Source organism: Stegodyphus dumicola, chromosome 1 (assembly GCF_044657685.1).
Source record: "Stegodyphus dumicola isolate Sdum_Otavi_A_Nest chromosome 1, ASM4465768v1".
NCBI lineage: Eukaryota > Metazoa > Arthropoda > Arachnida > Araneae > Eresidae > Stegodyphus > Stegodyphus dumicola.
Window position 1 is genome coordinate 271,154,011 of NC_140768.1, and position 22,519 is coordinate 271,176,529.

General features: G+C 34.7%; 1 protein-coding gene across 2 annotated transcripts in view; it reads right to left on the bottom strand.

Annotated features, from left to right (window-relative positions):
* Window positions 1-22,519, bottom strand: part of LOC118185621 (uncharacterized) — a 60,228-nt gene that overhangs the window by 12,606 nt on the left and 25,103 nt on the right. The window contains exon 3 of one of the 2 annotated variants that reach the window (XM_035355507.2): window positions 17,718-18,018. The exons of the other annotated variant lie outside the window; for it this stretch is intronic. Within the exon in view, the coding sequence (XP_035211398.1) occupies window positions 17,776-18,018 (243 nt within the window). The 3' untranslated portion in view covers window positions 17,718-17,775. Of the gene's footprint in view, window positions 1-17,717; window positions 18,019-22,519 lie in introns of those variants that run through there. 2 annotated transcript variants of the gene reach the window in all.

Below are 22,519 nucleotides of genomic sequence, written 5' to 3' on the forward strand. Positions count from 1 at the left end.
AATGCCTTAATTTGTATGGTGACTATGTAGAAAAGTAGTATTTGAGTGTGGCTTTCATCTGTATATAATAAAATTTGTTTCTTATACTTTGTTTATTTTTTTATTCCAAAACGTAATCTACTTTCTGGATAGCCCTCGTAGAATATGGGTGAATAAATTTGGAATTGATGGTGAGGGAAGAAGTAATAAGTTGACTCTTCTTCTCTGTATGAAAAACAATCTGCATTTACCTTTTAATGAGTTTACCAGTGGCTAAATCGATGAAACTGCAGAACACATCAAAGCAATTCTGAGTTTAAATCCTGCAAATGAGCTAGTTGAATGGATGTTTCTGTGATTTTTCCCACGTGTAATGTAAATATTAGTTATTTTCCCATACAAAGGTCTCCTCTTCCTTGCATAAGCTCTGCCATAATTAAAATCAGTTGACATACCAGTTCTTAAGAAGTAAGTTGTCTTTAGTACACCTTGCCTTTTATATATAAATATGAATAGTGAGTTTTTCCCACTTTCCAAACTGCTGGAAGTATCCACATTTGATCAGCATTTGTAGGTTAATGAATTTTTTTTATTATGAGCAGACGTAACATCTCTCAGGATTTAGACTGGCGACTCCTGATTTTCGACCCCATTACCACCAATACGATTTAGAATATATTTCTTTGGACTTTCTCTTATTCCTAAAATTTCTCACAATTTTATTAGTTTAGCGTAATATTGCATTATTTTCACCTCAAAATGCGATTTTGAATGTCTGAAATCGTTTGCTCTTTCTTTTAATTAACTATTTTCAACTAATGTGGTTGTTGAAGTTGTTGAAAGATTTGTGATCTTTTTCTGTGTTATGTCTGCCAAAAAAGTAAAATGCTTGTGTACTTTTCAAAAAACATATACAGATGACTTTTGTATTATTTCATCAAGAAAACATAATACATTTGTGATGTATACCATTTGCCATTGTGATTTTTCGATTTCACGTCATTGGAGGATTGGCATACCCTGTGCATAGACAAAACACAAGGAAAATATAAGTTGTAATTGGAGGAGGGGATGGAAATCATTTTGTATTGAAACTAAGATGTAAAAGCTTATTAATGCAGAGTGCCCTTTTAATACCAATTTACAATCTAGTGCTGAATACCTCTTTATTTCCCTCAGAAAAATTTTTCCTGCTAGTTAAATCACTAAGAAATACTCATGTTGGAAGGACAAAAATAAATCTTCAGTTGTTGATCATAAAAAATTAATAAATGGAATAAATCTTCATTTCAGTAAGAGTACATTTCTATGGATGGAAGTAATAGTACCGATGCAAAACTGTATTGAATTGTAACATTTTTACCTTGTAACTTTGGAAATAAAGTGTGATTTGCTTTGTGTTCCCTTTCTGAAAGAATATTCAGCAAGCTTTGAAATAACACAGCTAATTATTAAAACTTTGAAGGAAGATTGAGATCCTCTGGACAACTATTTAGCTGTTGGTGCAGATAACATACTGGTAATGATAGCTTGAAGACTGGTGTTGCAGTATCTTGGAAAAAGACTGTGGGGTGGGCTTATCACATTTTAAATTTAGCAGCTAAAAATGTTGCTTCTTTAGCACTAAATATAGATAAATTTGTTATTGATGTTTGTTGCATACTTGAAAAGAGTTCTAAAAGGAAAGGGAAATCTAAACAATTCCAGCACCTGCATAATACTGAAATAAGAAACATTTTTAACATGTATGGTTATTCTTTAGATAGATGCTGATCTAGAATCATCTGTCACTGAAACCCATGTCTTACATTTTTTAAGGTAGAAGTAAATGTTTTTAGAGTTAACAGGCTGTATTGAAAGTTATTAAAATATCTAAAATAAATGCAGATGTGACCTCTGCTTCCATTGTTAAAAATAAAAATAAGTGTGAGGAAAAATAAAGATACTTAAATGGGAAGCAACTTAATTTGCATTTCTCAGAAGATTGCAACGAACAGATATCTCTTTCTCTTCCTTCCCCCAAATTGCTCTTATAAATATATATAAGCTTAATGTAAGTTTATCTTGCAAAGAACAGTTGCTTTTGTTTTCAGACTTTCATAAAGCATTTTGATCTTTATACGTTCTATTTTGCTATCATTTGAAGTTTTTTTTTTTTCCTTCTGCTAGTTCTGTGCATCATGTGCATTATAGTAAAATAGAAAATTAAAGAAAAACATGAAGATTAGTTAATAGGGGCTGCAGCTAACAAAACAGTGAAAGAGCTCCCAGATGAAGATAAAAAGAGGTTTTATTTGCATGTTAGAAATTAATTCTGAAAAATGTATGATTACATACTATATAAATTTCCAGTTAACACTGAAGTAATGTTACAAGCATAAGTTGAATAGTAATAGTTTCTAATCTAGCAACTACATCTTTTTCTGTTTTATTTCACTTAGTTTTCAGAGGAACATATTGATGAAAATCAGTGAAAGTGCAATTGCAATTTTTCAATTTACAGTTAAACAAAACTAGCAGGAAAAGCAGTTACAGAACTAGCAGGAAAAAATCTATGATGTGCCGATGGAATTGTTCAAGTGTAGCGAAATGATATTGAATATTTTGACAATTCACCATAGTAATGTAGAGAGGAAGGTAATTTTCATTGTTTTTATTAAATAAGGACTAATTTAATCTAGTAATTTAGATCTAGTATGAATGATGACACACTGGAAAAATTTCTGTTAGCAAAAACAGGACTTACATGGCGATTACTATGAGCGAAATTATTATTTTATAAAAATTTTAAATTTTGCTGCAAGCATATTTAAAGGAAGCAAGATCTGTCATTGTTAATAATTGTATGAAAACTGATTTTTCTATAAAGTTTGTCAATTTAATATGTGAGAATTTTTTTACTAAAACTGAGTTACTACACTTTCAGGTATTAGTTAGATAATATTTATAGTTTGTTATTAAAAATTTTTTCTTTAAATATTTTTTTTTATTATTTTTTTTCCTTATTTTTACTTTTAAAAACTAATTTCGTTACTGAAGAAAATTCTGGTTGCTTTAAAAAAATTAATAATTTTTCAGTTTGCAAAGTTGGCACATCTCTGTGGCGTTTTAGTAAATCGTTTGCTGTGAACCATCAGCTGATAAAAATATTTGAATTCCTTATGAAATTATCTTTAGAATGATGTTCTAATTTTAATGTTTTAACTTGAACCATGGTATTATATTTTAAAATAGATTTAAACTGCTAAATGATATACTTACAAAAACTATTACAGATATGCTGCTCATATCTAGTGTTTTGATACAGCACAATAAATTTTTCTGACATTTACCAGCCACCCCATCTTTCCGATTAAAAAAAAGTCAGTTTTGTTCCGTTTTTAAAGAAAATTTATAAAAGTATTTGATTAATGGTCAATGAGTCGTTTTTCAGTTTAATGGGTATCAGACTGCTGTTATGCTGTGAAACATATTTCGAGACCTCCAGCTTAAAACCATAGTGATGAGTTGCATTTCAGACATGCATTTCCTTAATTAAAAATGCAAATATTTTTGCCACAGAAATATATCATGTAAGTAGTTTACAATTAATGCTTCTTACTAGTTGCTGAGATTTTCATAAAACTAATAATATTATAATCTCATCTTTTTCTTCCATGAAATATTGTATCCGTTGAAAGACTATTTGACTACATACCTCTTGCGAATAGTAAGCAGTCAAAGGAGAAATCTAAGTTAAGTGCTGGTCGTGAGATAAAACAATGCGAATAGTAAACAGTCAAAGGAGAAATCTAAGTTAAGTGCTGGTCGTGAGAAAATAATGTCGTGCAGTATGTTTATGATTATAACATGATCAAAATGTGCTGTGTAGGAAACTTCATCGGAGAAACGTTTGTGCTATAATCCTAGCCTTACTTAAACATTTATATGGATTCTATTACTAAAGAATGACAATAAGCTCAGTATGTTTTAGTCACAAAACTTTTCTTGTTACCCTTTTTTTGTAATGACTGACCTTCATCCCATTTGGGTCGGTGTAGTGTCGCATTTTGTATCGCGGAAATATGATACGCTTAATTGCAGAATTTTTGTTCGAAGGGCATTGGGAAAGTCCTGAACATAGCAGAATACTGAAAAACAATCTATGCACGAAATAAAATTGTCTTTGCTACCAAAAATTTCGAGGCCATTCAGTAAAAGAATGCATCTACATTTTTTTCCTTTGTCAACAATGAAATGCGCTGGGAAATAGCATTTACAGGAACGATTTAAGGTTTGGTTTCAGTCGTGAAGATCAAAAATTGAAAAAAAAAAAAAAAAAAATCAGTTTTAGTGTAAGCACTGTATTTTTTAATATTCTGTTAGAATTGTAAGAAAATGTCAGATAGTAATGAGAAAGAGCAACCTGAAGGAATTCAAACATAAAAAAATAGAGAGTTCAAACTGTAAATAAATAGGTTAGGATACTGAAGAGGGCTTGTAAAAAATAAATTGAGATAAGTACTGGTTGCTAAGTAAAAAAATTGCTTTGGAGTTAAATAGTAAAACTGTGATCAGAATTTAATTAAAATCAGTAGTTTATGAAATAATTGCAAAATAATAATTAAAAGTGGTAATAATTTTTAATAGAAAAATAGCTGTTCTAGAAATTGCTGGATTTCTTAAAGAAGAACAGGGATAGTTAGAATTTAAGAAATATGGCAATAATATATTTAAAGAAATATGATACTTAATTGTTATTTACATTTTACTGTTAGAAAAGAACCAAAATTTAAACAAAAGTAAAAGGTGAAAAAACTAAATCATGAGAAATTTAAAAAATTACGCAGTTTGTTTTAGTGCGATATTCTCTTTGTTGTAGTAAGGAAAAAACAACTTGCAAGTGTACATTTCTTGAGCTGATAATCTTCGGACTGAATATTAAAAGTATGCAAACAGATAAACGTAACAGGTAGGCTTACATTGACACTACTGTATACAGAAAATGCAATACCCTAAACATTTGCAGCAGTACGTAAATTTCAGTGTTCGTTTAGAGAAACAAGTTAGTACTCCTCCGATATCATATTCATACAGGAGCATAAGCTTAGCCCTAATCATTCTATTTATGTAAGCAATTACAATGTTTATAAGTCTACTACAAACAGCAGGAATCATGCAAGTGGGTACAGCTGTCCTTATCAAACGCTGCATTGCTTATTACTCTGTAACAATTCCACAGCTTTTAGCAGCCATAGCAGTTACATACACATTTATTTCCACTTATATTCCCTCGAACCGGAACCTCACAAATATACAATCAGATTTGAATACTTTACTCACACTTGGAAACTGTACTATCATATGTGGGTAATCTTAACAGATGCGTAATTTACGATTTAGCTAAGTCGGCTGCATTACACATAGCAGCTCCAAAAACTCCCAACACGATATAGTACTGGGTCTTCAGGAATTATAGATTTCTTCCTGCTCAGAAATAACAGTAATCCACTGGATGTTTCTGTTCTGGATGAGCTCTCCTCTGACCATAATCCGGTCAGAGTTCTTCCGGACATAAGCTATTATATCATACCAGTCAAAAGAGCCATTGTTACTGACTGGCCTAAGTTTGCCAAAGCTTTAAACAACATACATTACAAACTGCCAACAGTATATAATGAGAGTGACATTGATAGTTTGGTTAAGGACTTAATGGATTCACTATTACATATAACCTCAGAAATTCCTGTAAAATTATCAAAAATTTCAAACTCAAAAGGAGTATGGAACTTAAATATCTAATTAAAAGACGAAATACTGCAAAAGACTATACCAACGCACTAGATTTCTTGCTGACAAGAATATTCTCAATACATTGAATGATGCTGTCAGGTCTAACAAATGTTCAGTCACAACAAAACTGGGCTAATTATCTAAGTCTGCTTTCTGCGGATGAGAATTTCATCTGGTGAGCATGCTGTATATATAGGAAATGGTGCAATAATATTCCACCCCTTAAAAGCCCTGACAGGATCCATTACACGGAAACTGAGAAAGCATAACTCTTAGCTTCGCATCTGGAATCTCCGTTTTGCATAAAAAACATGCATGACACAACAACAGAACAGATTATCTCTGACTTTCATAAAAATTACACAACAAACCCACTCACTAACAACATCGTTCCAGTCCGACCGTCAGAAGTTATTGGCTATGTTAAGAATTTAAAGAACAACAAGAGCCCCGGTATTGACCAATGACAAGATGAAGATGTTACCACTTAAGTTAATATTCAAGCTGACCAATATTTTCAACATTATACTTCGATGGCAATACTTTCCACAGGAGTGGAAAACAGCTAAAATCATCCCTGTTATCAAAAAAAAAAAAAAAAAAAAAAAAAAAAAAAACCCTGCGTCTGAACCTGTCTTGTACAGACCCATTAGTCTTACTTCTTTGCATAAGTAATATTATAGAAGCAGTTATTCTCAAAATAGTACGTGATCATCTGGTAGCAAACACTATACTGATCTCACAATAGTTTGGATTTCGGAAGTTGTTGTCTACATCCTATAAATTTTATCGTGTTGGGGAACACATCTCTGAAGGATTTCACTACAAGAAGTATACTGGGGGTTTACCTCCGGACATAGCCAAAGCTTTTGACCGTGTCTGGATGGACGCACCAATATACAAAATCCACAATCTGGGCTTTCCTGATTACATTACACACATAATTAAATCCTACTTAACAGGTAGATACTTTGTCGTTCACCCTTCTAACACTTACTCCACTAAACGTCTGGTTTCAGCTGGCGTCCCTCAGGGCTCGCTACTAGGACCTACACTTTTAATATTTATGTGAACGATATACTCATCACACCCTACACTACACTAGCAATGTATGCTGACGACGGAGCGACCTTTGCTCAAAATGCATTTCATAGCCCAGTCATACAAAATCTTCAAAATCACATACATGTGTGGAGAACTCTTTATTATTATTATTATTATTTGTACACTGGCCCAAGAGAGGGCGCTACCAGCTTTCTCCCTCTTCTCCATTAGTGGAAAATTCGGACTGGTTACTCTGTTGATGGCTGCCGTCGGTGAAGCATGCGCTCACCTATCGTCCGCTTCGTTGTAGCTGTAATATCACTTTCATGATTTTTCTCCTATGTGGACTTGCTAACTATAAAAATGCTGATCATGCGTGTATTATAATCAATGTGATTGTGTATTAGTGAACGTGTGTTAAAATATATACCTTCTTCTAGTATTAAATAAAAATGTTAATATTACCGAGCCAAGCTACCATCGTTATATCTACAGCAACAACACACGCCACCAAAAATGGCATCCATAGACGAAAGCCATACATGCACTAGAAGCCTAATTACTGAAATGGAAAATTCTGGTCAACGTTGAAAAAATAATTGCCATAGTCTTCACTAAGAAGAGAAAAGTTGAACAAAACTTGCAGTTTCATGTAACCTTACTGACTTTGGCTAAGCAAGTCACTTTACGTGGTTCCCACATATACTCTCTATTATTCAGTAGTTTCGGGTTCATGAAGCTTAACACAACCCTTTAATTGCCCGAAGCAGTGTTCTATCTGTAGATAATAAGTTACTCATTTATAAATCCATTTTGCGTCCCATGCTTTGTTACGCTTGTCCAGTCTAGGCATATTCATGTAAAACTCTGTAAAAAACTGCAAACTCCCAGAATGTTGTTCTGCGGCAAATTACAAATGCACCGTACTAGATTAGAAACAATGCACTTCATGCAGAACTTGGCATAATTCCACTGAGAAGTTTTTACTACCACCTGGCCACGCAATTTCACATTCGTTTACCTACTATAAGTAACTCTGAACTCAGAATTTATAATTACAATTATAAGAACAATACTAATAAAAAAATGTCAATGTTCATTCTCAAGCCAAATGTAATCATGGAAGTCTGAATTTTTATACAGTCAAAAGTCGTTAATTCGGACACCCATAATCCGGAATGATCTATAATCCGGACCTCCAAGCTACAAACTTTCTGCGCATGCGTCGCGGTGACGCATGCGCATAAGCGTTTACGTGTGCGCGTAAGACCTTTACGGCTGCGAATATGCGTGTGCGCGTGCGCATAAAACGTTTACGCATGTGCGTTTAATGAATGACGGACGGTATAAGCTAAGCTAAAATTATCTAATTCAGTTAATGTTGCAGATTGCGTTGTTCCTTAATCTTCGAATTGGATTCGGCTTATTATTTTTTGCAGACTGTTAGAGTAATTTTATAAAAGTAAGCTTGAACTTTCGATTATATCAAATAGAATTTCCGATATATATTTGCTAATATGTAAAGGATCTAAAGCGAAAGTATGTTTCGAAATCCGAAATCTGTTTATCAATTTCACGCTGCTCGGCGGGGGGAACGCCGCGGCGCGCAATGAATTGGAAGTTGATCTGTCAGCACTATCCTTATCTTCAAGGCAGATGTTTTGATTTTATTTGGCTTATAATTCCTTACTAAATGTAGTATTTCATCTCGATGTACTCCGTCTTTGATATGATTTAAAACAAGTTCCTCGTCATTATAATTCGCTTCCGATAGTCAAGAAAGTGACACAGAGGTTATTGAAAACGAAAAAATCTCGATTGACAAATTAGTCGGTATTCTCGACACAGCAGTTATAGGACTTGAACAGCGGAACTTTGTAACTAAACAAGAAATTATGTCTGTTTAATAGAATTAAAGAGAAAGTATTATCACATGAAACGAAACAACTTACATTGAAAGAAATGCTTAATAAAGTAAACATATAAATATTAAGCTTTTTTTTTGTAAATTTTGATACCCTTTATATCATAATTGTTCTTTATTTCATAAATTACGGTTTCATATTTTTAATTTTGTAATTTCTGCATGTCATCTTACCAGATTTAAAATGATGATCTATAATCCAAAAAAATCGATAATCTGGAATCGCCGAAGTCCCGACGAGTCCGGATTAACGACTTTTGACTGTATTTACTTTGTCATGCTATTCGGCATTCTTTTGTTTTTATTTATGTATATTTATATTTATATCTTGTGTGTATTGTAAGTATTTGTTCACCGCTTGAGAACTACTGATTCAAAATTACCTTGATAACATAGATTCAGTTAGACAGCTATGATTCTTGAATTTATAGTGCATGAATCTCTTCAAAATTTAAATTAAAAAAAAAAACTACATCTCAAATAAGTTACTTTGTAAAATATTTCGAAACTTTCAACTATGTTCGATTTGGGGTAAGGCGTCAGCCTAGGCACCCAGAAGTACAAAGCACTGTTCCACGGAGAAAAAATAAGTTATGCAATTTTTTTAAATTTCTTTTCATGAAGAATTTTTGAGAATTTGATAAGAAGGGAAATGTTAGTCTTTTAGGCTAACTTTTGAGAGTACTTTTCCATTTTCCCTGCGCAAATCTCGCTAAGCAGACGTTTACTAGTGACTACGCACAGTATACACATAAAAAAAAATTTAATGCAGCTGCAAATCTCGCCAAGCAGACTTTATTTATTATTACAGACTTTATTACACACAGTACACACATAAAAAAGTGTTAATAAAAATGTTAGTTCTAAGAATTTTTAATTTGGAGGCATAAACATTTTAATATCCTTTAAAATTTTTCAAGTGGGTCTTTCGTTTCTCTTCTGCACATAAATTCCGCGAGATAACTTTGTAGATAAGCCGCTCAGTTGGTTTGGTGGTCAGGGAAGCTGACTGCGGTGCCGAAGGGCCTGGGTTCGAATCCCGGAGAAGGCATGGGTGTAACTGTCCGTCCCTTCATAGGAAAGGCGATGGTGGCCCACCTGTTAGGTGCCTCCATAATAAAGAGACCACCACATCCGGCCTTGTATAGGTTAATGGACTGAGTTACATTTGTAATTGTTTACAATCTGCCATTTGAAAAAAAAAAAAAAAAACTTTCTAGATGATGACGTGCCGTTCCTCTGTGTTTCTTATTTCGCCATTTGTCGCTACCCCACAGTCTTTCTATTTTATGTGTGTGCGTTTCAGTTTTCGGATCGACAAAATTGTATTTACAACTTTGAAATGTTCGAAACTTTCCTCTTCCAGTTTTTCAGTCAGTGTGATTTCCACGAATCGAAATATATAATATTCCTTTTTGGATATGTTTCTTAATTGCATTCAATAATATAATGCTCATGAACCGGTTTGGCACCTTCACAAGAAAACATTCGTTTGTTTCACGTGAAAATCCATCAATAATCCATTTTTATGATAGAACCCAACCCGCATTGTTTTTGCGCTTCGTGAACATACAGGGTGATCAGCGAATAAGCCCTGATTTCAAAATTAAATATCTCTACAACAAAAATAGATAGAATTATGCGGTAAACTGTACATTTATTAGCAAAACTGTAAAAATGCTGCACAAAAGTTTAGAAAATTTAGTTACGAAAATTGATAACAGATGGCGCTGTGCACTGAAAACTCTTTCTTTGAAAAGAGTTAAAAAAATTAGTTAAAAAAATAAAGCAGCCTTTGCAATCAAAATACATTTTTTTTCAAAATGTTCACCGTTTGAAACAATGAGGTGGCGTAAACGAACAATGAAATTTGACATCACGTCTTGCAATGTCTCGACGGAAATGGAATCACGTGCAACACCATTCAACGGTTCAAGCTCATCTAGAGTAGCAGGATTGTTTCGGTAGACAGCGTCTTTCAATGCGTCCCACAGAAAGAAGTCACAAGGACTCAGATCGGGAGAATATGGAGGCCAAGCTATTCCTATGTCAGTAAATTGAGAATAATCTAACGTAATTACTCTATTCCCAAAGTATTCATGAAGAAAGTGAAAAACTTTATTTGTTGGATGTGGTCGAGCCCCATATTGCAAGAACCAGTCGATACCTGGTCGATCTTCCAACGCTAGTTGAGTGCTGACAAATTCTTCCAAAATTGTAACGTAACGTTCAGTAGTTATCGTTTCTCTTACGAAAAAGGGTCCGATAATGCCTCTGGCGCATACCGCAGCCTATGCCATAACTTTATGCGAATGCAGTGCTTTTTCTTCACACAAATGAAGATTTTCGGTACCCCAAAATATCCAGTTTTGTTTATTAACGGTTCCATTCAAATGAAAATGCGCCTCATCTGTGAACCAAATGCAGCTCACATCAAATCTGTCGTTGTCGATCGTTGTTAGAGATTCGCAAAGTCAACCCTTTGTTGCACAGCTTTCATGGGTATGGCCTGATGACTTTGGATTTTGTATGGGAACAGCGTAGGCTATTTTTAAATATTTTTTGTGTGCTCGTGTACTTCAAACCTGTCTCTGATGCAATCCGTTGGATGCTTTTCCTAGGATTTTGCTGAACAAATCCAGAAACTTTGGCTGCATTTTCAGGGCTGACTATAGTTTGCTTAGGCCCAACATTTCGCTTTCGATCATCAGCCACGCTGCGAATCCATTCGAATTTCGCGAAGAACATGCGAGTGGTTTTCTCATCAGGTCCAACTGGAACATTGAATCGGTTTTGAAAACTGCGACGTGTTGCCGTAGGAGTGTGTTCTAATCGGTGAAATTCCAGAACCAAAATACACGTTGTTCAATGGAATACATTATTTCACTTTCTACGCTAGCCTCTTTTCACTAGCCAACAGTTGTACTGATCACTTCCGACTTCGAAGCACATTTTAAAGGCTATTGATAGGTCATTGCTATTAGAGCGCCATCTGTTAACGATTTCCGTAACTAAATTTTATAAACTTTTGTACACCATTTTTACAGTTTTGCTAATAAACGTACAGTTTACCGCATAATTCTATCGATCTTTGTTGTAGAGATATTTAATTTTGAAATCAGGGCTTATTCGCTGATCACCCTGTACTTGCATCCACTTCGAAGATCACACTAGATTTCGAAGATCCTTCGAAAGATCTTCGAAGATCACACTATTTTCGAAGATCACACTATTTTCGAAGATCACACTATTTACACCTTCGAAGATCACACTATTTTCCGTTTTTAACGTTTAAGCAAAGAATCCGCACAAACCTCGCGACTGTAGTTATTCCAGTCCACAACTGTTCCGCTACTGATTTTCTTACCATTTAAGCTGAAGGTAATTTTTCGCTCCATCCACAAATAAACCTCACACACTTTAAGAAACTGAATTTCGATTACTCAAACCCATACGCCTTTCTAGATACTTCTTTTACTGCAACAAGTTGAAAGGTTGCAGCACCATTGAATTTCGTCTCCGAAATACAATTTCATTTAATAATTATTATCACAACTAGAAATTTTAGGCAAAACGTCTTTCGCTTGAAAGAATCTGACACATTCTTCCTCTTTTCTAGGCAAATCTCAAATTTTCATTGGTTTCTCATCCATTTTTGACGTATTAGGAAAAAGACTTAACTAATAATTGCTGCGGCTTGTTTTGAAAATGTGTGGTAAAAGGTTACTAGCGGGAATATTTTGTTTGGCGTCATACCAGTCATCAAACAGCCTCTTGGCGTCGATTGTATCATTTTTGGCGACTTTATTGCCTGCGCCAGCGAAATGGAAAAGTATCCTATTAAGACTACTATAAGAGCATCAAAATCTTTACGCAGCCTACCAATCGATACTCCACTCACGGAGATCGCGGAAGAGTTAGTTGACAGGGGCTTTCCGGTAGAAAAAGTTACATAACTTGTCAGACGCAGAAATGGTGAAAAATACAATCTGCCTTTATTCTTAGTTATCCTCATCAGAAATGAAAAGGCAAGATGGGTTCACAACATAGCGAAGTTATACGGTCTCAATGTTAAGGTTGAAGCCTACAAAGGTAGGAAAGGGCCAGTGCTTTCGGTGTCAAGCATTTCATCATGCTCAGGCAGGATGTATGCATGACCCGAAATGCATGAAATGTGCTGGCACTCATTTATCGAGAGATTGCCCCAAACCACGTGAGGAGAAACCCAAGTACATTAATTTCCAATTAGAGCATACGAGCAACTACAAGGGGTTGAATAAACCTTCCTAAAACAGATTCGAAAAACCCACCCGCTAAAAAGTTTAACGGCAGGGTTATCACAAACAAAACTTATGCGGCTGCTGCTAGCGGTCAGAGTTTCAACAGTAACACACTGAATGAAGCAAGGACCATTTTCGAAGGCCTTAAAAATCTTGTCGAAGCCATTAAAGCATCGGGAATACTACAATTAAATTTAACTAATTAAATTTAACTTCTAGTACTGCCACTAGCAGTTCCAACGCGCAAACTAAGTCCCTACCGAATCATGGATAGTAACATCAACACTAGCAGGACAATTAAAATGCTAGTTTGGAATGCTAACAATCTCAAGGATAAGAAGGAAGAACTCGAGGATTTCATTTACGATAATGACATAGAGATATGCCTTATTTCCGAGACACATGCCAAACCGGCAGATACGCTCAATTTCGTGATTTCAAGTCATACCGATGTGACAGATTGCATCACATAAGGAGGCGTGGCCATATATAGGTGGAAGCGTGGTCATATATATGAACTGTATTCTTCTTGTCTCATCTCCATGGATAGAAGCAAAGGTTACGAAATTGTGGTCACTTCCATACAACTACCCAAATTTGGGGACACTTTGTTCGCCGCCGTTTAAAACCCGCCGACTAACAAGCTTCCAGAAGAGCTTTTCAAGTGCATTATCCCAGACTCCACGAACATTATAGTAGGAGGAGACTTAGCAAACACATAGAGAATAGCAAACACATGAACTGGGGATGCCGCGGCACCAACCATAACGACAAAGTTCTTAAGGAGTTCATAAGTAATCATCCTGGGGGAATCTATGCACCCTATGCGCCTACGTTCAGGCCACACATTACAGGGCATATTCCAGATATCTTAGGCATTATATTGTCGAACACTAATATTAATATGATACTGGAAGTACATGATGATCTTACCTCAGACCACTGCCCGGTAGTAGCGACAATGGGGGCTGCAAGTATAAGCTACTCCACCACTAAGACCTACACAGATTGGATGATGTTTCATAACGTTGTTAAGAAGCGGCTTCCTAAGCCAGGAGTACTTAAAACCCAAATGACATCGACAGCACTCAAGACTGAAAGAAACCGATTACGTAGAAGCTATAACACTACCTGGGACGCGAACACGAAAGCCGAGCTCAATAGAATAAGTAAAAGGCTCAGGAAGGAAATGCAGGATTTCAGGCAAGAAAACTGGAATGACAAAATAACTGAGTTTGAGATGGATTGTGACGCTTTATGGCGCTTCACTAAAATGCTTAAGCGCACACACCAGTGCGACAGGCCTGTAGTAGCAAATGGTATGACAGCCTACTCTGATAATGATAAATGTCTTTTGCAATAATTCCTTTGCACAGTAAGTTCAAAATGCAGTAAATGAATGGCTGAAGATGCCTACTGCACATAATGCTAGCGGGCTCACTACTCCTAAGGAGGTTGCGAAGATAGTCTGTAAACTTAATCTAAAGAAGGCCTCAGGCATTATTCACGGGATCACGAATCTCATGATCAGGAATTTGCCTAAAAGTGGCATTACAAGACTCACAGGCATCATTAATTCTTGTATCACGTCTTGCTACTTTCCAGAAAGATGTAAATGTGTGAATATAGTTTTGCTTCCCAAACCCGCTAAAGACATCACTAAAGTAGAAAATCACAAGCCGATTAGTCTTTTATCCAATCTTGCAAAGATATTTAAAAAGATTATCTTACAAAAATTTCAGCCCTACTTGCTATTCCTACCTGATGAACAGTATGGGTTTAGGAGCAACCTGTCTACTGCGAAACAACGAATTAGACTTGTTGAGTTCATAGGATCCGCACTCCATCATAAAAGCTGTACAGCACTGCTCATGCTAGACATGGCCAAAGCATTTGACCGCGTCTGGCATGACGGCTTAATCTGCAAAGTTTAATCTTCCCAGAGAGCTTATCCTACTGACACATTCTTACATTACAAGCAGATTCTTCACTGTGAGTTGCAGACAGAGTCATTCTGGCTACAAGATGATCTCAGCAGGTGTCCCATAGGTGTCCTATTTGGGGCCAATTCTTATTCTATGCGGCGGATTTTCCAAGGGACAAATTAAATAGGAACACGCTACTCGCCTGCTATGTGGATGATACGGCAGTAGCAGTTAAATCAATAAATCCTGAGAGCCATTAGCGTAATGCAAGATATTGAACTTGATATTGAAGAATGGTGCTCCAACTGGATTTATATTAATGCTGATAAGTCTCAACTGCTTATCGTACGCAAAAAGAAATTAAAAGTTGTTATTCAGCCACTGTACCTACTCGGCCAGCGAGTACCCACAGTTGACAAGGCCAAGTATCTAGGCGTTTATCTCAATCAAAGCTTCACGTGGAACACCCATATCAACTATGTAGCTAACAAACTAAAGGTGTTGAGCAGCAACTGAATCTTCTACTTGTTAGGTGTTCTAAATTGGACTTACGCAAGAAGCGACAAATTTATCTTTTCATTTTGCGACCTATCATGTGTTACGTCTCTCCAGTTTGGGCTACGGCGAAGAGGAATGACCAGCACAAATTACAAGTTGTACAAAATAAAATCTTTCGCACCATTACAGACGCACATTTCTATATTAGGAACAAACTACTGCATGATAACTTGAAGGTAGAATACATTAATGAGTACCTCCATAGATTAAACAATGAATTTTATGAAAAGGATTTAAAATGCACGGCGGGCAATTTTAAAGCTTCTTTAAACTACATATGCGTTCCAGAAGATGTCACACTAAGGCCATTTACTACTCACAGAATGCAGGACCACAATTTCATCACTTAAGCACACACGTTGCTGCATTTCTCATTGTAAATATCATTAATTTACACTTTATTTGTTTATTTTTCTGCAACTTGATATCGCTACAATTGCACATGTATGTTTTGCTTACGAATATTTCTCGTCACCTCTTTGACAAGTGGTAGTTATGTAACGATTTTCTTAGCTTGACTTTGTGCTTCGCGACCAACGCGCCCTCTTTCCTACCTTGATCCGTTTCCCGACTGGGATTTAGTTGATAGTTTACACTGTGATGTTCCCTAGGGATAAAAGAACAAAGCTTATAAAAGACGCAAGACTACATAAGCATAAGCAATTCGCATTCTCATTCAAACATCAAAATCTTTCTCATGCTTCTTCTATGTCAAAGTAAATGTTACGGGCTAAAAATTACTTTTAAATTTCATCTGAATAGTGGGTTAATTAGAGATTTAATGATTAATTTATTATCAATCAGTTTGTACTTGCGTTCATTTGAAGAAGAAATTCCATATGGTTGGACAACTAAATATTAGATTTGGAGACAATAATTGAAAGAAAGTTACAAACTCTTTATATAAGACTAATGCCAACACTGGTATAAGAGCATATAGACTGACACTTCTGATATCGTGCAGTAGTGTTTTCATATTCACAACTGGCAGCATGCAGTGGGATATTTAGAAATATTTTGATACTTCAATACTAGAGCAGACAATTTCTTATGAGTTGGTAGCATCAAATTTAAAGATAATTACATTTTTTTTTTTTTTTTTTTTTTTTTTTTTTTTTGTCAAAGGGGCTTTTCCCCTGAAGGACTATTGTTTTCGTTTTTCGATTTTGCGTTGAAAACTTTAAAAGGCTGCATCACTTTTCAAATCATTACTACCAAATACTATCACCCTGTATTATATTTGAAGAAATTAAGCAAGAAGAATCTGCATAAAATGTATGTATGTTTCTCTTATTGTAATAAAACAACTAGATCTAGAGCCATCCAATTTTGAATGACGTAATCCTACTGCGAATATGGGCATCCGGAAGCCCAAATTTGAAATTTGGAATTTGTTTTATTATCGATTTCATATTTTGTAAAATTTTAACGAATTTTTGATTAACAAACTCAACGATTTAAAAGCGACCAATGCAACATTCTTTTGGGGAGGGAACCCTTTTTTTCTCCAGCGCGCGGAACTGTGTATCGGAAATTCTAAAGATATGTTCATTTTAAAATTATTTTGCGATATTGCTGTTGAACTGAATTTTATGGTTTAATTGCAAAGAACAGGATATTTAATAAATAAAGGTAACACACAAAACGTTAAAAAAAACGCCCCTTTGGATGTAATTTAAAAGCTGAAACCTTTCGGAAATTTTATTTTTTTTTATTTTACCCCGCAGAAGGCTACTAATACTAAACTTTCTTCGCGAATGTTCGCGGATTGTTATTTCTTACCTAATCTACCTCAATGGCAGATGGTACAGTAGTTCATCTCGATTTTTTGACTTAGAGTTATGGATAGGTGGTTACAAATACTAAAAGTAATAAGAAGTAAAATACTAGAAAGTAAAACAATACATAAAATAATAATAAAAAAAAGGCAAAACAGTGGACACAATACATAAAATAAGGCAAAATACATAGTTCAAGGTTCATAATTCAAGGTTTACAGTTCAAGGAGATAAATATATACAGGGATAAGAAAAGCCGAATAAGCTAACTTAAGATAAAATTAGTTCACTACAGGTACAGGGCATACAGGGGCTGTGCTGGTGACGAGGATGGTGGCTGAGAATTACTCCAGCCTGTTTGAGATTTTGCGTGCAATGTTTATGCAATCGAATATGCGTTTCAATGCATTGCGATTTTTTGAAGTAGCTTCGGCCCATGCATGGAATGAACTAAAAATAAGCAAAAGAAATATCAAATTTTATTTAAAATGTATATGTACTTAGGATATACATAACTACAGTTTATAAATGTAAAATGCCAGCAGTATACAATAGTAATATAAAATATTTAATTCTCTGTCGTTCACAGTCCCAACTGATTTGTATCCAGCCATACCGCAGACTGCACTGGTGTTACAGCAATATGTACATTCACTAGTATCAATACCAAAACCTTTATCTGTACAAGTCACTTCACAGGTAGATTCACACGTTCTTTGTAGCTGCACAAATACTCCATTGATGCGTGTTATTACACCCTAGAAAAATCAGATAATGAATTCTATATAGCATAATAAAGGAAACGTTTTTGTTAATGAAAAATTATATTTTATGCCATAAAGCATATTTTCCGTTTTCTAAATGGCTTCAAGAGAATATGAAAATGAAAAGTTTGCATATTCTTTTTGTTACATTGGTAATAAGTTAATGGTGAAACGGCAAAAAATAAATATAACAAGTTCCGTTCGAAAAGTGTACCTTGCGTATTTTGGAGTGAAAACGGGAGATCCAAACAAAACTTTATACCACTACATTTTCTACACATGGGTTGAAGGTCCAGAGGCTGAACAAGAAATTTTCAGATTTGGAATTTCTGTGGATTCAGATTTAGAATTTAATTTTTTATTTATTTCATATGTTGCGAGACATTAAGGCAAATTTGATTAACAAATTTGGCGATTTAAAAGCAATTTGTTGCCACTCGGGTAAGCGTAAGATATTAATGCTTGAAATTTAATCAGAAATCGCAACATGAACAGCCCGCAGAATGAAAATGCCTCAAAGTTTGTGTTTCAGTGAAAACCTCATTGTCCATTTTGCTTCGTTATGTATCCTTGACCACTCCTGTTCCAAAATAGAATATCACATTTTCCCCCAGATGTTTAATTACCATTTCATATAAAGCAACAGCTGCAAAACATGAACTTTCAAACAAGGGCCGAATAAGTTAGTGTGGCTCCACTTTAGATACTCCCACTTTCCCAGGTAAACTTTCCTTGTTTTCATGAAGAAAAAACAGGATTACGAGTAGTTGCAATCCTGTGTTTTTTTCCGTTTCCTTTTGGGGCCAATACAATTTGGAGCCTTGCAAGGCCCTGCATGCAAAAACTTTTCAGTGATTTCGACTAGTTGCTTCATCAACATACATATTCAAGAGCGGTGATAAAAATATAAATTTCTTTGCATTCTTGATGAATATCTTAAAAAAGCTTTCAAATTGTATTTTTTTATTCATTTGTGCCTGATAATGTCGAGTTGTTTAGACATATTTTATGTCTAAACATGTAAACAAGAAAGCTTTCATATGATTGTGGAAAATAAAAATATTGTTGCGTTGTTGCGTGCGTACGGGTTCATAATAGATTGAACGCACATAGTTCCGATGATAAGTTAGACAACACTTCATCGTTCTGGAACTTTGCACAGAAATACTCGTATATGTGACACGGAGTACAATCAGTAATGCACTTCAAACTACTAAGAGCGCTAACGCAGTGCAAAGCAAACCGGAGATAGAACTCGGAACTCACGCTGAGCTAACAACTAACAACGACAACTGAGAGCAGATGCTGTCTCCGGGCTTATATAGTTTTCACCCGTCCGCCGAGGTATTTCTAGTACTTTCTGCTTCTGGAAATTACTGGAAGGCAGTATGAGGGTCGAATTATGGTTACAGTTAATATAGTGATCAATTACAATACCTATTACGGTATATAGGGACCGGACCAAAATGTCGCCAAATTGGACAACTTTTGGCGATTTATCGCCAAATTTGGTGACAAAAATTAATTGCTAAAACAATTGCCAGTTGGGCGATATCTCGCCAAATTACGGGGATACCTATTTATTCAATGTTAAATGGACTTGCACTTGTATTCTTATATTTTCGGGATAGCTGGTGTCTCTGGATTTTTCCTGTTACATTATACAGAAAAATACAACAATTTCACATATAATTGCCCTAAAATCATGTATCTGTGTATAAAATCCATAACAACATGATAAAATATGCTCTGTCTTCTTGATGCATACTAAGATTTTCCATATGAAAAAAATCAAACAAAAATTTAGAAGATATAATTCGGCCCAAACATAAACGCGTAGCAAGGTCTTATAAATTACATTCGCAAAACTTATAAATTACATTTGCACAAACCTTATTTCACTAAATACCGTATGAGAACAACAACCGGACTGTCTGTTACAAATGAACCAGGTAGTGACAAATTTTTAATGAAAAACATTTTTGAATGTTTTTCTTGTTTATACTAAAACGTGCCAGGATTAAAGATAAATATGAAAGAAAACACACCGGTTTTAAAGGTTTGCAATTTTCGCATGCTCTGTTTTGCTAATATCTAATGCATAGTCAAATAATTTATAATAGTATTTAGTAGACTTTCGAATTAAAAAAATGCCTTATTGCATTATGAAATCTACAAAATCTGTCATGTTGGCTATCTAATAGAAAAGGAAAAGTAATGAATATTGTAGTTTACAAATGTTCTTCCTATTAAGAGCTTCGAGCGTCCATTACAACACCGTGCTTTTATATTTCTAGTGTTTGGACAGGACTGAAAACAAACAATACTTCTTTCAACATTTTTTGTTTTCAGTTAGTTATTTATCATTAATTTATTAACCAGTTTTTATGATTTAAACCTTTGCAATAACTTCTTCTTTTCGTAATTCGTATCAGAATGCAAATTAGTTGTGTGGTGATTTAAATCCAGGGTTTTGAATGTTTAAAGATTAGAGCTTTTAGCATATTTACAGTGGATAAAATAAGTATTGGCAATTGGTATTAGCTAACAAAGGAAATGCTTGACAATTTTAGCTGGACATAACGAACACAAAAGGTAATTAACACAATCTAGTGAAACTTTCATTTTAATATGCCTTTTACGCCAAATCTACAACAAAAACATAAATTTGCTTGTCAAAAAAGTATTGGAAAAGTTCTAACTGCTAGGCAAATTTTGTTATGTTGAGGGCACATGTTTAGACTAAAAAGAAACCCTGTCAGTATAAGGTCTGCAGTGCTCTTTTAAAACGTTATTTTACTAATACTGTGATAAAGGTTACAGCCGAAAACATCGCGGAGAAAACAACGCAAGGCGAAAACGTCGTGATACAAAACATCGTGGGAGAAAACATCGCAGTTCTAAAACATCGTGTTACAAAATATCGTCGTCCAAAATAAAGCGGTTAAAAAATTTCGCAGTTTAAAACATCGTCGTCGAAAATATCGTGGTAAAAAATAAAGTATCTACAAATCATCGCATGACGATAACATCGCAGACATGCTTTTTTTCAGGCTTTAATAATTGTAAATGTTTATTTCTATAATGATTTGTGAGCGCAAGATGGAAAGAAGGATAATCTTTACTTTCATATTTTTTATTAACAAATAAATTTTTGCTGAAAAAGTAAGAAGGAAATTTAAGCATAGAAAATTAAGGCAACTTAATAATAGCACTTAATAGAATTTTAAACTGACATAGTTAACTAACAAAGGTCAGTAATAAATCATTTTGTATAAAGTTTTTACTGGTAATTTTTCATTAAAAGTATAGTCTAAAAATGTTTAGAAAAAGGAAGCTACTTAACTGCATGACCTTATCTATAAAAAATTGCTAATTATGAGATTATTTTCTTCACTTTTGTCAATGTAATACTCTTATAATGAAAATTATTTCTTGTTCTGCTTCAGTTTATTCTTAAGTATTAAGTTTCCTTCTTACATTTCAGCAAGAATTTATTAGCTAATAAAAAATATGAAAGTAAAAATTATCTTTCTTTCCCTCTCGCGCTCACAAATCATTATGGGAATATCCATTTACAGTTATTAAAGCCTGAAAAAAGCATGTCTGCGATGTTATCATCCTGCGATGATTTGTCGATACTTTATTTTTTACCGCGATATTTTCGACGACGATGTTTTTAAACTGCGAAGTTTTTGAACCGCTTTATTTTCGACGACGATGTTTTGTACCACGATGTTTTAGAACTGCGATGTTTTCTCTTTGCGATGTTTTCTCCCACGATGTTTTGTAGCACGACGTTTTCGCCTTGCGTTGTTTTCTTCGCGACGTCTTCGCCCGCGATGATTTTGCCGCGATGTTTTCGGCGGACACCGAAGTCGAAGGAGTTGGATGTTCATATTAAAAACATGATTATTCGGCTCAGAAATGAGGGTTTAACTTATCGTGCTATAGGAATAAAACTGGACATAAATTTATTTACTGTTAGAAGTGTGACATAAATTTATTTACTGTTAGAAGTGTGACATAAATTTATTTACTGTTAGAAGTGTTGTAGAGAAGTTCAACGTGGCAGGATCGACGAAAAATAAGATTAGAAATGAACACCCTCGCATATTTTCTGCAAGGAAAAACGTGGCATTATCAAAGAGGTTAAGAAAACTCCAAAATAGTGCACCCCAGTTAACCAAGATGTTGCTAGTACTTCGCGTATAACTTTTAGTGTACAGATTATACGGAATGTTTTACGTGAAGGAAGTTTTTATGGAAGGGCAGCTAGGAGGTAAAAACCTCTCATTTCAGAAATAAACAGGAGAAAGAGATTGGATGTTGCAAAATCTCATGTTGATTTATCAGACGAGTCTTGGACTTGAAGGATTAGTCTCCAGGGAAAAAAATAGAGAAGTTAGTAAATTTTTCAGATTTGTTTGGTGATACCCCAGGGTTAATGCATATAATAAGTCATTTGACTGAAGTAGAAAATAGTTCCCTATGA